The sequence below is a fragment of the Opisthocomus hoazin genome, chromosome 4 (assembly GCF_030867145.1).
Source record: "Opisthocomus hoazin isolate bOpiHoa1 chromosome 4, bOpiHoa1.hap1, whole genome shotgun sequence".
NCBI classification, from domain to species: domain Eukaryota; kingdom Metazoa; phylum Chordata; class Aves; order Opisthocomiformes; family Opisthocomidae; genus Opisthocomus; species Opisthocomus hoazin.
Genome location: NC_134417.1, coordinates 41,387,656 through 41,403,871, shown reverse-complemented (window position 1 = coordinate 41,403,871; position 16,216 = coordinate 41,387,656). Strand labels below are relative to the sequence as shown.

The 16,216-nt window shown below is 39.7% G+C and overlaps 1 protein-coding gene across 2 annotated transcripts in view; it reads left to right on the top strand.

The window, feature by feature from the left end:
• Positions 1-16,216, top strand: part of ELMO1 (engulfment and cell motility 1) — a 309,086-nt gene that overhangs the window by 113,710 nt on the left and 179,160 nt on the right. For both annotated transcript variants that reach the window (XM_075418684.1, XM_075418683.1), the window contains 3 exons: positions 3,673-3,723; positions 4,244-4,366; positions 5,733-5,864. In XM_075418684.1, the coding sequence (XP_075274799.1) occupies positions 3,673-3,723; positions 4,244-4,366; positions 5,733-5,864 (306 nt within the window). The remainder of the gene's footprint in view (positions 1-3,672; positions 3,724-4,243; positions 4,367-5,732; positions 5,865-16,216) is intronic.

Genomic DNA, 16,216 nt, shown 5'->3' with positions numbered 1-16,216 from the left:
CTGCTTTTTTTCATAAAAAGCGTGTTCCTTTAGAAAATGGAAAATCTTGGCATGTAAGCATTTAAAGACTTTTTATAATGTACTATTTTAAGTTAACTTTAGTGCCAGAGATCAGAAGTCTCAAAAGGAAATATTTCAAGATTGCTAGTTGCTGTTAAAGGAGGATGGAATGCAGTGTGTTATGAAATAGAGGAGTTTTATCCGTGTTTATGAAGCCATTAGCCTGTGTCAAAACAGATTTAGTCATTTGTTTATTTAACATTTCTGTCACCAGGAGCAGTGATGATATTTCTTGTGGTGACATACTGTTAGTGTCCAGAACAAGTTCATTGAGAGCTGCTGATCAGTTCTGGGAAGGACTTTGGTTATATTTATTTGCGTTTTTAAATGCTGGAGATTGTTTAAACACACTTCAAAGCCCTTTTCTGTTTTGTTTCAAAAATATTTTTAAAATTGCAAACAGGGGAAAGTAAAACCATGGTTTTCTGGGTGTGTGTTTGGTGTTTTGTTTGGTTTGGTGTTTTTTTTTTAAAGCACCTTTTTTCCCATTTCTTTTTTCCTTCTTCGTCCAATATAGTCTTGGGTTATTAAGGGAAGAAGGCATCTAATGAACAAAAATTGGAATAAAAACTTTCTTTCAGTTTTGGCATAAATCTATGATAGGTCCTTGTAAGAAAAAACAAAGATTTCACTTTTTACATTTGTAAATAGTTGCTGCTGCTTATGGTTCTGTGAAAAGTATGCTTTGGTCATATTTGAAGTTGAGAGACAATGTCACATACAGATAAGATTTTAGTATTAATCGGTGGGCATGTGTTCCTGAAGGTGACAGTACCACAGAGTATTTCCAGCAAGTAAGACGCTGTTTCACCACAGCGTAACCATTTAGTGAGGTTGACGGTTCACCTATAGTACCTGCTGCTGTGACTCAGAATTGTTGGTCATAGAGTTTATGATCATCAGAATATAATGATCTAATTTGGCTTGAGGGCTAAGAGCTCTGACACTTGCAGAAAATTTCCTTCAGCCTGTAATAACCTATGATAAGTAATCAGAATCTGTTAGGTTTCTCTTTAGATCTATCTTGTGGTTAATTAGTAAACCATACAGCGACAAGGTAGGTGCCCATTAGCAACAAGATGGGGGTAGCTGATACCATTTACGAAGACAACGAACTGAGGTGATGCAGTCTCATGTAATTATCTGACGGCGGGTACTCAAAAGTTGAAGTTCAGAACTCGCCACTACTGTGGTTAGGAGTGAGAAGCTGCACCAAACCCTGTATGGCTCTGGGAGCTTTGGCACCCTCTCTGCTGCCGTCGTATGGAGACCGGCGTGATGTGGATGTCTGCGCTGAAGTTAAGGAAAGGATTTAAATTGGTGCTGGTGTATGAATTGCTTCCCTTCCTTCTTTTTTTTTTTTTTATTTTTTCTATTTTTATAATGCAAAAAGCCAGGCGGTTCAAGGTTTTTCTTTTTTAATGAGGATTCGTGGTTGCTTTGCTTCCCCTGCCACTGTCAAAGACCCAATCATCTAGAGAAACCTAAGTGTTTTGTTTTGTTTTTTTTTAAAATGTCTTTCTCAGATAAAAGCTGAGAGCACGAGCATTGAAATGGTACTGTGAATGTTTGAAACGCTTTTTTTGGCAGTTGTCTACATTTTTACAGACACATGTTGCTATGGGAAATAAGATGGCACATTTTGTGAAATAATTCTTGTTCTTATCTGATACTACAATACTTAGAAGAGGCAGTTCATGTGCTGCTAGTGGCCATATAGCCTTTTTGGAGACAAAGTTGATTTTGTTGCCGTAATTTGTTTTGTGAATGCTCGTTGCTCATATCAGTTTTTGGTCCAGTGACAAAAAAAAAACAAACCTCAATAACGGCTTGTTAAATGACAGGTATGAGAAAGAAGTGACAATTTGATAATCCTCTCTAAAAAGTAAAACAGAAGAATTCCTATTTGTTTTTGCCATGAATGCGGAAAAGACCGCCTCATATTCTTTATCTGCCCATCTTTTGGCAGTGGATGTCCTTTGACGAAGCCGGTGGGTCTGTTCCCCGTAAGGTGAAGTGTGTCGCGTGCCTGGCGCTCCCCCTGCAGCTCAGTTGTGCATTCCCAGAAGGGGCGCAGAAGCATCTTTAGCATATTCTTCATTCCTTTGCTGTTATGTGCGGTTGAAACCTGCTTAGCCAGAAAAGGCTTAAAATCTGGGGCTGAGTTTTTCTTATCTTTGGTCCCTTCTTCCTTCCTTGTCATTCTCGTGTTCTTTTGCAGCACCCTTTCTGTGGTATAAAGAAAACAGTCGACATCCATGACTGCCTTCTGTCTCGCAATTAGCTTTATTTTTACAAGCAAGTTCTCACCATAACGCTTGTTTTATTTACATTGTTTCTGCAGCCAGATTTTAACAATCAAATTCTTCATATGTTTTATGTAATAGTCTCATTTTTCCTGTTTGCTAGTTTCTTGTTATATAAAAATAACCAGTATGTACTCTTTATTACTCTTCAATTCTCACAAAGTTCTGCAGGAATTTTTAAAAATCTATTTCTCCTGAACATGAACAGTATTTTTGCTATGGTGCCAACTGCACAGAATCACAGTGCATCCTAAGAATGTCCTTAAGCTTGTGTCAGTGTGGATGTGATTTGTTGTGCTGTATTATGTAAGGCTATGATATAGGAGCTCTATTTCCAATCAATGATCTGCTATTTCCAAACATTATCCCTTTGTGTACATATAAACAGTGTCTAAATAGCAGTGTGCAATATGTTACCCAAGTCCATAAATAGTGCATTCTAAAAACAAGAATTTAAAAAATAATTACATGGTTATAATTGCTGTAAGCTGTATGCATTGCGTATGCTAGCATATGTCCACATACACACACGCACACATGCATTCCTATATTGATGGAGAAATCGTGGAACTTAAAAATGGGGCATGCACTTATAGGGATGGTTAAGATTAGACTTCCGTGCTTGGTAAGTAGGAAACGCCCCCTCCTGTGCGTTGTAGGACAGTTTGCAGCATGGGCAGCTGGGATCAACTGACTCTCCTTGCTAGTGACTGCACACAGGTCTAGAAAGACAAGATAATTTAAGACAAAATACTGGACCAATGTCAACGCTGCTACCAAAATCCAGGGGAGAAGTGTTATTTGCTATGATGAAACAGTACCGAGTTGTAGGCTGATTTATGGAGTGCAAGTGAGAACACTTTAAAACAGCCAAAATAGTAATGTAAATAAGCGTATTGTTTGACGTCTTGTTTTGAAGTCCTGGCTGGCTTCTGCTCCATGCTTCCTTCTGTGGTGTGTGCGGGGGGGACGGTTGTGCTTGAACAAGTGTCTGTAAATACTCTGTTTAACCCACAGAGGTCTCTTCTGAGGCCTTTCACTGCTGGTTTTGCATCACCAGAGTTCTCGCGTTGTGACATACTTTTCACTTTCTTTGCCTCTTTTCTCATAGACGAATAATCTGAGTTTGCGACCCCCAAAAGAACGCATACAATTGTATAGCTGATACGCTGCTTCATTTCATTTATAAGCAACACTGCAGAATCTGAAGACTAAAACCTTTTAAGTCAGTGTTCTTCTAGGTACAGCACTAAAATACCTGATTCTTGGCTAATTTTTTTCTTTTTTTTTTTTAAAACTAAATCAGGAAATGGCAAACATTTTGGCACAAAAGCAGCTTCGCTCCATCATCTTAACTGTACGTATATAATTTTCAAAGTTATTTTTCACTAGCCGAGGGAAAAGGTGACTCCCGTTTTGGTCTTCATAGGTTTTATCTTAATACATTTTAATTGCACTTGTATTTTGATATGTCTTGAAGCCTGTAGTATACAAGATGAGGGTTTGGTTGTTGAGTGGGTTCAAAACCGATTATCAGAAAGGGCATTTTCCCAGTCAAATACATTGTGGTTTCTTCATGGAAATATATTTCTGAATACCTCTGTGTTTTATGCCACTTCTTAACATACACACAGGCTCTATCTAGTGGCTAGAAGGAGAAAGCTTCGGTGCATTGTTGTTGCAAAGTCCTGTCCCTTACAGTTACTTACATAGTATGCAAGTCAGTAGCGTTAGTCATGTTTTGATTTTCTTTTTTTATGGAGTATACTTACACTGTTGCATAGCCTACACGAACTTACAGCAATTGCGACACCTGAGTACACTTAATGTAATTTTGTGGTAAGATGGCATTCACCAGAATCTCTCTTTCTTTGCAGCATGTAATCAGGGCACAGAGGGCCATCAATAATGAAATGGCACACCAGTTGTATGTTTTGCAAGTACTTACCTTTAACCTTCTGGAAGACAGGATGATGACAAAAATGGATCCACAGGATCAGGTAAGCATCTGGCATGATCTGGTCGGAACAGGAAGAGGACAACTGCTCACTGCGGTGCCTACGGCTCTTTATGGGGGAAAAGACACTGCTAGGAACACTTACACAATTCGTTCATTCATTTTCTCCCTCTTGGTCTGTGAAGTTGGGTTATGTTTTCTGGTTGTTAGAAGCTATACTGGCTATTGCATTCCTTGTACAAAAAAAACCCGAAATGGCCAGGTCTTTCTCCTTAGCGTGTAGTTCCATGAACTGAATTTGGTGTCATCCTGAGCAAAAACTCTGAGCAGCAGTCCAGCATTTGTTTCTTTCATGTACTTCTCAGAAGCAACGATGTATGGTCCTTCCTAAAAGTACTTCTGTAGAACTAAAAAGTTTAAATGAAATCTATCTGTCATGATAGAGTTGGAGTTAATTTGTGTTACAATAAACTCCATTTTTGTTACTGGGAACCTGTATAGTAGTTGTTCTTGTGTTCATTGCTCACAGTGTCCAAACACCAGCTTTAATATTATTCATTGTGCAAAGAGAGACACTTACTCCCCCAAGAGATTCAAGTTTAAATAAAGAGTCAGTGAGCCATAGAGAAGATGTGTTTTGTTTCTTTATTTTTTGTGGCCTTTTTTGGGCCCTGTATAAGGAGGAACCTGATTTCATTTTTAAGACGGAGTTGTGTAAAGAGTTGCTGATAATTTGGAGAAGAGGAGGTGGGAGAGCGAGATGGCTGTAAACATAAGTAACATCATGCTGTAGGATTTTACTCTTTCTGTTTCTTAAGTTTGAGGCAAGAAAGTTGGACTCTCAGGAATGTACATGCAGTTAAATAGTGCATATCTCCATGGGGAGTGACTGACGTGTTGTTAGTATTGATGACAGAGTGGTTATCACTGTCTTGAGAAATTTCTAGCGAAGTGTGGCTGCAGTAGTTCCTCTCTTGCTCATTCCTGTGCTAGCAAAAATGGACAGTTACCGAAAAGAATGCAGAGTGCTGAGCCATTTTTATCTCAGCCAGCAAAGTGCTTAAATACCAGCTTAATGTGAAATGTGTGTGATCTCTTGGCTTCCTTGGTTCCATGCCTGTGGTGAAAATTAAGTGTGTAGTTAATGGCCTTGCTAACATGGGTCTGGCTTCTGGAAGTCAGCACTTGAGCATCTGCATGTGAACTCCACAAATGTGAGGACTTTGGAAAATGGTAATCACAAAATCATTCTTGCTGACTGTCTCTTTGAGTATGAACTAGAGAATTTAGACAAAGACAGGTTGGGCAATGGGGGGAATACAGTGTTTTGAAACAGCTTTTGTGGTATTGGCTATTAAACTGAGAGAGAACTTATTTTGACCAATTGTTTTAACCTGGTTTTAACACAGGCTCAACGGGATATCATATTTGAACTCCGAAGGATTGCATTTGATGCAGAATCTGAACCTAACAACAGCAGCGGCAGCATTGAGAAACGCAAATCTATGTATACTCGAGACTATAAAAAACTTGGATTTATTGTGAGTATTTTTGTGTGGTGGCACACTGAAAGTGGGTGAGTGCATCTGTTGTTTGTAGTACATCCTATAATCAGTCACTTGTCTTACTTTTTTTTTTTTACAAATACCATTAACCCCAAATGACTGCTTTAGCAGGAGTTAAGGGTAATTGGAAGAAAAAACTACCTGACGTTGAAGCATGTAGTTTTGCATGACATGCTATAATTCAAATCTAACTTTTAATATCATCTTGGATGAACAGACATTTTCTAGTGGATCTGTGGAAGACCTGTAAAGTCATTGTAGTCTGTTAGTAATGATGTAGACTAATGAGCACAATAAATCTGAGGTAGGACACTATGGTATTTAGTTGTAGAACCTTGTGTTTTCGTTGCTTGAAGTCCTTTAATCTGTGAGTAGGGGATGCAGAATCTCTTACCCTGACTTAACCAGACCAGTTGGAGGTCTGGTCTTGCCTGAAACTGTGTTAAGGAACAGAGCACTGTCTGGCTAAACTGTTGCATACATTTATATTAATAAATAATGTGTATTTTTCCTCTTCTGGAAACAGGGCATGCACACACACACTTCAATCAGCATCTTGATTTATTGTTTATTCCATGTTAGCATGCAATTTTCTTTCTCCTTAGGTAAAATTATATGCTTCATATCTCATGTGATTCATTACTTTGCTGTTGGCCTGGCAAATACACGCTGAGTATAGTACAGTAGCCGCAGTTATAGACAGGCTGGTTTTAAACACTGTTGGTGCAAGCTGAGGCTCACTGTGCAGTCTGAGTGCTGTACTCAGCGCTGTGGCTAGGGCTCGGCGTTACCCAGTTTCCTTGTGGTTTTGGGAGGAGTCTTTCTTGGTTCTGATAGTTGTTTTCATTACTGAGGGGTGAGGAGAAATTAGTGCTGTATCAGTGCTGTTGTATCTGTAAGGAGTCGTAAGTAAATACATGGGAAGGGAGGAACATGGCATTTTGAGATTGGTAAGCATGATAGTAAAACTAGTTCTTTGAAGAAGTTTTTGAAGCTCTGTGTGGGGTTTTTTTTGTTGTCTGTGAGTCTGTTCTCAGATCTATCTGTGCGATAGAAGACCATCGCTATCCCAGCTTCTGAGTTTGGCAGCCCCTGTGGTGAGATGAGCAGAGGACTTTGTTCTGCCAAGGTCAAAAACTAAAAGAAAATGCGGGCCCTGGCTTAGAGACAGATAGGCTGGATGTAGAGCCTCCAACTTGGGGTGGATGAGAACAGAGATGGGGGTCACTGTCATAGGAGGAGGAGGAGTGACTGGTGGCAAAGAAGGAAATGATGCCAAACACAGAGGGAGCAATGGGATATGCTGAAGTCGTGGTGGGGCTGTACATACGGAGGTTGTGGCATATGGAGGAATCAAGGAGATCGAATTTAAAACATTTATTCTCTAATTCAAGCTGATCAGTTTCGGCTGTCTGCTGTTCACTCTAGTTTTATGAGATGTTGAAGACTCTCAGTTCCCACAGCTATCACTGGCACCTAGGTAGCACCTCTGAAAATCTGAACTTGCTTTCTTAAAGCTGGAGCTGAAAAACTCTGAGCATGCAACAGAGCATCCAACAGCAGCTGAACTGGGACTAGCACACAGATCTGAATTCCAGTCCTGTTTTTCTGCTGCTTAACAAGGACTAAAGATCACTAGTTGTGCAGGCTAGTACTAGTTCTTCCAATGCTTGTTTGTCCTACAGTATATATTTTTGATTCTGCAGAGCTGAAATTATTAACGACAGCATGTTTTAGCTGATAGGGTTGTGAGACAAACACTCAGTGTGAATCAAAACACGTTACTGTCTTGCCTGAGTTTGCAGGAACATTCTTGCTGTGCTTGTGCAGCAGGGACTTACCCTTTATCTTCATTGCTCTCATTTGGGCTGTTCTTTGGGAAGCCTACTGAAGACACTCCCAACAGTTGTCAAGGGTAACTGCAGCACTGTTTACTATTTAGTTCTGATCGCCTTCCAGGAGAGAATGGGGAGTAAAGTCTAGGAGGGAATGGGAACCGGGATCAAAGCAACGAAGAGTATGTGGGGAAGGCATAATGGGAGATAAGAAGAAATATGGGGAAGTGCACTGTGAAAGGAGCACCATAGCAAGAGTCCCAACGGGCGGCAGGTCATCCTACTAACAGTATGGTGAGGCAATGTACAAATAAAAAAAATTCAGTAGTGAATTCTGAGGAGAGTTATTCTACCCTTGATGTTTTACTTAGAGCTAAGAGTACAGGTGACACTGCACATACAACTTTTCTCACAGCTGAAAATGAATTTGACCTCTCTGAGAGCTGGGGAAGGAAGCAGGACCTGTTGTGAAATCTGACCGGTTATCTCCAGCCTCGCACATGGGCTGTGCTCGGACTGGACTCCAGTTAGCCTGGCTGCCTTCATCCCTGCTACTTAGTTTCACTCCATCATTAAAGTGTCTTCAATGATTTCATAAACTGCAGGTAGAAGGATGCAAACTGATCTATGCTCTGAATAATGGGAGGTTTCTCTTACCCCTGTTTTGGCTGCATGGCACAAGAAGAAACCCAGCCAAATAAATGCTGTCTTCATTGCACTGGTGTTGGTGGTCAGGATGCTAATTTCTTGAACTGATTAAACATTCTTTCTGAGGGGGAGAGTAAAACCATGTCTAGTCATCAAGTTGTTCCTGGACTGCTTGTTCTCTTTATGTGAAATGCAAGAATCCTGTTCTTTTTTCTCAGCCACATCAAAAAGCTTTACCCCACTACGAATGTAACATCAACAAGAAACAAAGTCCAGACATGGTTTCAGAAGTTTGCAATATCATTGGTAAAATACATAGTTAGAAACCTACATGCAGTTAAAGAAACCGCAAGACCTCTCCAGATGGTTGTGATGACCTGTCCGACGTTTATTATGGGCAAAGAGATTTTCAGATGAGACAGTCTTGAGGAGATTTATTAAAATACTGATTTTTTTTTTCTTAATTCCTTTCCCCTTTTAAAATCTCTTGGCAGGGAAATCCAAACCAATGCTTATCCCTGTCAATTCTTGTAGCAGAAGGAGAGTTTTGGAAACTTCCAAATAGTAATGTAGTTCAGTGTTAGAGATATTTAAAAGATAAAGCCACATATATTGGTAATGATAAAATCAGTCCTAAAATTCCTGATCTGTTCAAATGGTTAAGTTTTGTAAAGCTCATTGTATGTCAAGCTTTGAAAGTTTTCTTGCATTTGAGTAAACATAATTCCCATAACCGAGGCAGGCAATAGGTACAACTCAAGAAACTGGTATCCGAACAAACATAACAAAACAAATTGCATCCTAGAACAGTTTTTCTAAAGTTTGCGATGTGTAGAGCTTCTAGGTTTTTTGTTTGACTTTTCTTCAGTAAAACATAAATGGTTTATGAGTGCAAAAAGTCAACATGAAAAGTGATTTCATAATTCTGCCGTGCCACACTGAAATTTATCAGTCTAGCAAAATAAAGTGTGAGTTAGTACAGGAGATACGAATTCAGTAAGGAACTGCCTGATAAAAGATGACCATTAAAAGGGAAATTTGGAAAGGTGGAATGTTCTTCAAAAGGCAGGCATGGGCTTGACTTTCAAAATATTAATGGTGGTGACATAAGAGAGTGAACATACCCTAATAAAATCTTCTGATGACAAATTTGGGAGGCATCAGTGAAAGAATCACCTTGTTGTTCACAAATTAGATGATCTTTTGCATTAGAGAAATAAAAAAAATAATTTTATTCAGTGATACAAAGTGCAATGGTCTTCATTTAGGACCATTGGCAAGAATTTCTTCTGTAGCCAAATATCTAATCTATGGGAAAAGAGAAGAGAGTGTGCAATGTAGCCGAAAAAAAAGTCAGATGTTAAGCTAGGCTACACCTCAGAAGATATTTTCAGAGCAGCTAAACCGTTAAGGCCATTTTCTGCCTTTCTGAAACATATCTAGAACACTGTGTAATTTCAGTTACCTATGCAGTGACCAGGCATGGACTGACTGAATGTAGGATGAGTGCAGAGAGTGAGGCTTGTGCGGTGATGAGGGAAGATGTCTTCCAAGAGTTGACTTAAAAGCTTGGCTTGTTTAGCTGACCAGGCTGAAGGCTGTGGAAATATCAAGTGTACAAATGCTAAGAGGGAGGAAGCCATATGTAAGCTAAAAGGCAGTGATGGCAATCAATTTATGGAAAAGATTTTTAATTGGAATGATGGGGACAAAATTTATTATTAGTTTAAAGATGGAGCTAGATCCTTTGTGAAAAGGTTTATATGCTGTATGTGACAATGGTTGATCCAGGGAACAAAACACATGAGGGCTATATGGAAAAAAAACCCTACAACCAAGGTTGCTTAGAGAAGTCTGAAGGGAGACATGAACAATTAGATGGATAATGACTTAAATGGCAGCATAACTGATTTGTTAGACGTTGCAAAAACTTCCTAATATGAGGAGAAGCAGCGTGAGAATAGATAGTTTGGAGAGTGTGTCTTGTAGAGATCTCTGGAGAGAAACTTCCAAGAGTAGTTGAGAGTAACTAAAGCACGCCTAAGGTAGAATGTAGACCTGAGGAGCTTCTGAGATTTCTTCCAGACTTGTTTTTTTCTCTTCATGTCCCAGATGAGCAGCTACATTGTTTTATCTTTTGATCTTATTCTTTGAACATCCCCTGTTTCACAGCACAACATCCAAGTAGTGCTCTGAAGAGAAAAACTATTCAGTTTTCTCATGGGTTCTTCTGTGGTGCTTCTTATCGTCTCCTTGAGTAGTTCGTTAGCTGAAGTTTAGGGATAGTGTTGATGAAGGGAAGGTTTTTCCCCTTGAGTTTTCTGGCTAAGGAAAGACGCTGAGGACTTTGTTTTTCAGAACACTTTCTGCTTTCTTCAGTGCATGGCTTCTGTTGCACTGTGCAAGTGTTACTGTCTGGAGAGCTGAGTGTGTCAAATCAGAAACGTGGAAAATGAAAAACGTACAGTTAGCGCCTGTCTTGTACTTTACCTGTCTTGTGGTCTTTCTTAAAGTCTCCTTGTCTCTAGACGTAGCTTTCTCACAAGGCCAAATCTGTGGCTGACTTAACTGAGAGGCTTGGCCTGAGGTTTAGGTTATCTGTTTCACCAGTAAATGAGAGGTACTTGTTTGGGACATTACCTTTGCAGACATCAGCCATCTATGCGTCAGAGTGACTTAGTGAGTCAGTTTAGTTTTTTTTTTTTTTTTTTTTTCTCCCAGAAAACATGAAATGTCATTTGCTTTATGGAATGGAGAGTCCTTAGGTTGCTGTGGCAAGAACAACTTAAGACAAAGTCAGTAGCTGCTTGGATAACTACCCAGCATGATTTATTCCCCTTGGATCCATTTTGCTTCTTCCTGTTTGTTTATTCTTGCAGCCGTCTCGAATAGAAACCCCTGTCAGGCTGTCTTCTGCATGGTTTTTATCTCCTTCGACAAATTAAACCGATTGCACAGTAACCTCCTTCATACTCCTGTTTCTTTCCCTAGTCTTTGGTTTTGATTTCCCACTGCCCTTGGGCTATTTGTTCCGTTTTGATCTTGGGTTGCATCTGTCTCCTTCCAGCGTGTCTGCTTGCTGATCCCCGTTACCTCATTCATTCAGTCTCCCTGAATTTCCTCTTTTTCTACCCACACTCCCTGCTCACAGTATAGTTCTGCTCTGGGTTTTTTTTCACTTGCCTCCCTCTCTCCATGTCCTTCTCCCACCCTGTTTGTTCCATCATCTGTACAAAGCCTGCTCAGTCAGCTGGCTCTCATTGCCAGCCTTTGCACTGAAAGTTGTCAGGACTTTCTAAAGATGGACTCAAGTTGTGTTTTTCCTGTGTTTTACTTTCAGAAATGGATGGGCTGGGTTTAACTGCATGTTCCAAAGATTAGCCTCAGCATGGAAAATTTCAGTTGCTGTGATAAGTGCGGTCCAAGCCATTAACAACTGAGAACTGGATCTAGTAATGGCAAGCATTGGGCAACCGTAATAATAGTCAGTACTACGAGCCCCACCTCTAACTGACCTGTAGACAAAATGCTTTCTTTTTCATTTTTTGTTTTAGCATAAAGTGGGGGATTCTGAATTGAATAGCTCAGCTATAGTTAGATTAATTTTTTTTCTAAACATATGGTGTTACTTTTGCTTATTATTTTGGGCTGTGAAAGAGTTGCATCCTAGTTTTGAAGAATTTAACTTAAACTGTTGATTTATTGTAACTTAGTATTAATGATAAATTATATGACCGCAGATTTGAGGCATGGGTTTACTGGGGTTGGTGTGTGTGTATTAAAAGAAAGTTCAGATTTCTATTGATAGAAAGGCAGTAGGTAAATACTTAAACTGCTGTGTGATAGGCATTCATCCTTTGTAACTGACTGTGATAGAAGTGAAGAGTCAGAGTGAAATCACACAGTGAAAGGGAAGTGCACAATTCCAGGTAATTTGCATGGTGTGGATTAGTGGTAGTCAATTAACCAACAGATTGAGATGGGCTCTGAAAAGGAAAAAACTGAGCAAGACTGGAGTGGGGTTTGGATGCCGTGCCCTGTAGGAGCATTAATAGTCCTGAAATTCTCTGGAGTTACTAATGCCAGCTGCATCTCTGAAGCCACTTTGTTCCAGCTGGTCATCTGGATTAATGGTAGCCGTCTGCCTGACTAGGGAGGGTACAACTTTCCTAGGAGGGAGGGTCAGAGGGAGAAGGACAGAAGCAGACCCCACGTGTTGCATTTACTTGGCTGTTCTTGTTGGAAGACCTAAGGATGGCCATCCTTCCTAAAAAAGGAAAGCCTGAGTGTTTGAAGTCTTACAACCTTACCAGTTGTGGGACTGGGAAAGGCCGGCACAGGAACCTAAAGTTTTGTAACTTGGGGACTAAAATCTGTAACTGGTGTAAAATGCTGAAAAACTCCGTAAGAAGTCTTTCATGGTCATTTTAAGCCATTCTGTTCACAGCTCCCTGACGTTTCCTCCTGTTGGTGACGTTCTGCAGTGATGGGAAGAGTTGCGTTTTTTTATCCTTTGGAGGAACTTTTAGTCTATGATAAAAGTAATGCTTTCTTACATTCACATTCTCTCTTTGGCTTTGGCAGTGGCAGAAGAACATTTTGAGAACGATAATGTCTGTGTGCCAATCTAGATCTGATCCTTTTTTGAATTTTAAATTGGTATGATTTAATCATTGGCTTAATGATAGAAGAGTGTAGATGACAGGTGGTCTGTACTGCTGAAAAGCATTTGTAGTTTTCCATCCTCCTCCACTCTTGTCTATTCCCACAACCCTCTCTTTCCTTATCTAATATTTCAAAACTTGTGAAATTACTTGTTGCTGGAAATATAATCAGTTTGAGAAGATTTCCTTTTGCTGAGCTATTCAAGTATGCAGCAGCTGAGGCTGCTTTGCCTCGAGACAAAAGTGCCTGACCCTCAGTTTAGTTGCCATATCTCTATACATAACAATGGCCATGCTGAAGTAAAATCCTTTGTCATTATTTAATTATAGCTAATAATTAAACATCATGCAGCAGAGCAGAGACTGTGTCTAATGGCGCTCCATCAGAAAGGAGACTCTTCTCAACTTTCATTGTAGTACGTGGTTCATAGATTTGAGTGTCCTTTTATTTAACAGAATTAAATTCACAAATGCTATGACAAAAAAAAAAACCACCCCACACACGGTCTGCCCTTTGCCACTGAAATTCCCCTTAATATTGAACCAGTGAGGTGAGACAGGAATGTGTATAGCATTTATTCCTTCATTTTTACCCGTGTGACCACTACAGGTTGTTCTTTTCTGCTGTTTGCAAGCTTCACTCTCCACGCTGTCATTCTTTTTTCAGCAAGTGTTTTGGAAATAAGATACTGCTGATTTATTCCTCAGGGTAAGTTTTGAAAGGTGAAAGCTAATGATACATATTTATTTCTAGGTGTTATGAGAGAGTTGTAGTTGTATAGTGACTGTTACTTGCAGTATTTGATCACCTTGTAACTAAAAACACATAGTTAGAGATTCATATGGCTGTTATTTGCCATTAGAGATTCATATGGCTGTTAGGAGAGAGTTGTAGTTGTATAGAGACTGTTACTTGCAGTATTTGATCACCTTGTAACTAAAAACACATAGTTAGACATTCATATGGCTGTTATTTGCTTTCATAAACACTTATTTGGAAGTACTTGAGACAAAACAGAATTTGAGGACCAGTTCTGTCATCCCTGTTTTCAGAGAATAGCATTGGTCTGTATAATCCTATTGCTGTGTATAGGAATATCACATGAACAAGATCTAGTCACTGGGAATAAGAGCCCAGGACCTCATGTAACACTGATCTTAAACCAATGGAAACATCTAAACTGATGTCAATGTTTCAGATGCTGGGGTGTTTCATTAATATTGTCTGCATCAGAAGTGCAGCACCACCTTGTACTAGAAGGGCAGCAAAGCTGGATGTTTTTAGGAAAAGGCAGAACTAAGTCTTTAAAGTCTTAATCCATTCCATTCCCTCTTTGTCACGTTTAATTACATCCACGTGCAGTATTTCTTCTATCTGCCCGAGCTTTTGTCCTCCTTTATGCTTTGCTCTGCATTTCCGTCGTGATCTTTCTCTCTTGCTCAGCCCTAGGCTGATCATTACCGTCCTCCTTCCCGTCTGTCTTGGTTTCTGCCCTACCACTCTGGCCCTCCTGCCTCCTCGAAGCCTTCCCACTCCTCAACACCTGACTTTGGCCCTTTCCTCTCACTGTTGCTTTGTGTCCTTTTTCTTAACCTCTCTTTCTACGCCACTCCTGGTTTGCTTTTTCTCTAAGCCTTGAAGATGGGGCCAGGGAATGCTCAGGACAGGCAGCGTCTTCAGAAAACCTATGTGTGCTGCAGAGAGACTTGTTAAATTCACTTATCCTGAGTTTTTGTCACGTGGCCAAATGTAGCCTACGTTCTAGAGGAATTTCAAGACTGACACATGAGCAAGTCTTTTGCTAAACTAGAAGTTTTTCTTGCATAGTGTGTGTGGGCTGGAGTTCCTTAACAACGCAAATGTGTAAAAATTGATTTAATAAGAGCAATACAGTGCTTAATAAAACATTCCTAATAATGATCAGACAACTTGCTCAAACTTGCTAAGGCATTTGAACCTAAAGGAGATGGTAGGCATTCTATCCCGACACTTAAAATAGTTGTAAAGTATTAGGAGCAAAAGAAAGTCTAAAAATGGCAAGTGTCAGACAACCTGAACTGCAGGTGGCACAACCAGTTTAATTTGTAGTTTAAACATATTTCCCAAGTTTCCATTTGCTTTAGACATCTTGCTTCCTTGATGTTGCTGTGAGCATTGCTGCTCGATCTCTGGCAGAGCAACCACAAGCAGAGGTACTGAAACCTGTGTTAGAAAGGTGAACAAAGTATGTGAAGTACAAGAGAAGAAAAACAGAATGAAAGAGGAAGGAAATACAAATGAGCTGGTGATGATGCTAAAGATGCAACTAAGGGTTTTACTCATCTTTACTGGCGTTTGGAGGAGCCACAAGCAGTAAGCCCAGCTGTTAATTTTGTAGTTAAGTTTCCTGAATCTGTGTGGAGATAATTCAGTCTAAAAAGGGATTTTTAAATTTGATTTCCTATTTTATAAAAAGTCTCCATTTCACCTGTTGAAAAAGAAAGGAATGTTTTAATTTTATTAGCTTAATATTTTAGATGTTTTACAGCATGCAGCTCCACATGGTATTCTCACTGAATGCTTTCTAAGTGAATACTTAGATTTTTCTTTACAGTAATACTGAATATCTGTCAGGATTATTCTTCTTTAATATTCACCTGCAGATAGAAATCCTTGATTTAGTGTGTTTATATGGCTTGATATTATTTGGAGTACAGCTGAACCTGGTTTTAAGAGAAAGGTGCTGGCTAGCTTGTAATATTGCACAGCAGAGGGCACTCGCATCATACCAGATGTAGGTGGTTCCCGAAAGTTGTTCAGCAGCTCACTTCCATGGGGACAGAATCATTTCAGCCTTAGGAATAGTAGAAATAACTGCTCTGGGCTGTGCATTCCCATTTCTCAGTTGAATTCCAGCAGATGTTTGATGTTGAGGCTAAATGATACCTCCGGGAGCAATAGCATGTTACTTAATTTGGCTTGCACATTACAGTGTGTTATACAGTACGCTGTAAACAGCATTTCTTTTCTCTCTGGCACTTACTGGTGAGATACTTTTTTCCTCTGAAATAATAGTTTCTTCCTGTGCCTGAATGTTTTTCAGCCTCATACAGGCTCTCAGACAGGGATGTTTTCTTGCAATCTGGGTTTTCTTTTAGGGGTTGGTTTGGTTTTTTTTTTCCCCAGTAGTCTCTGCAAATC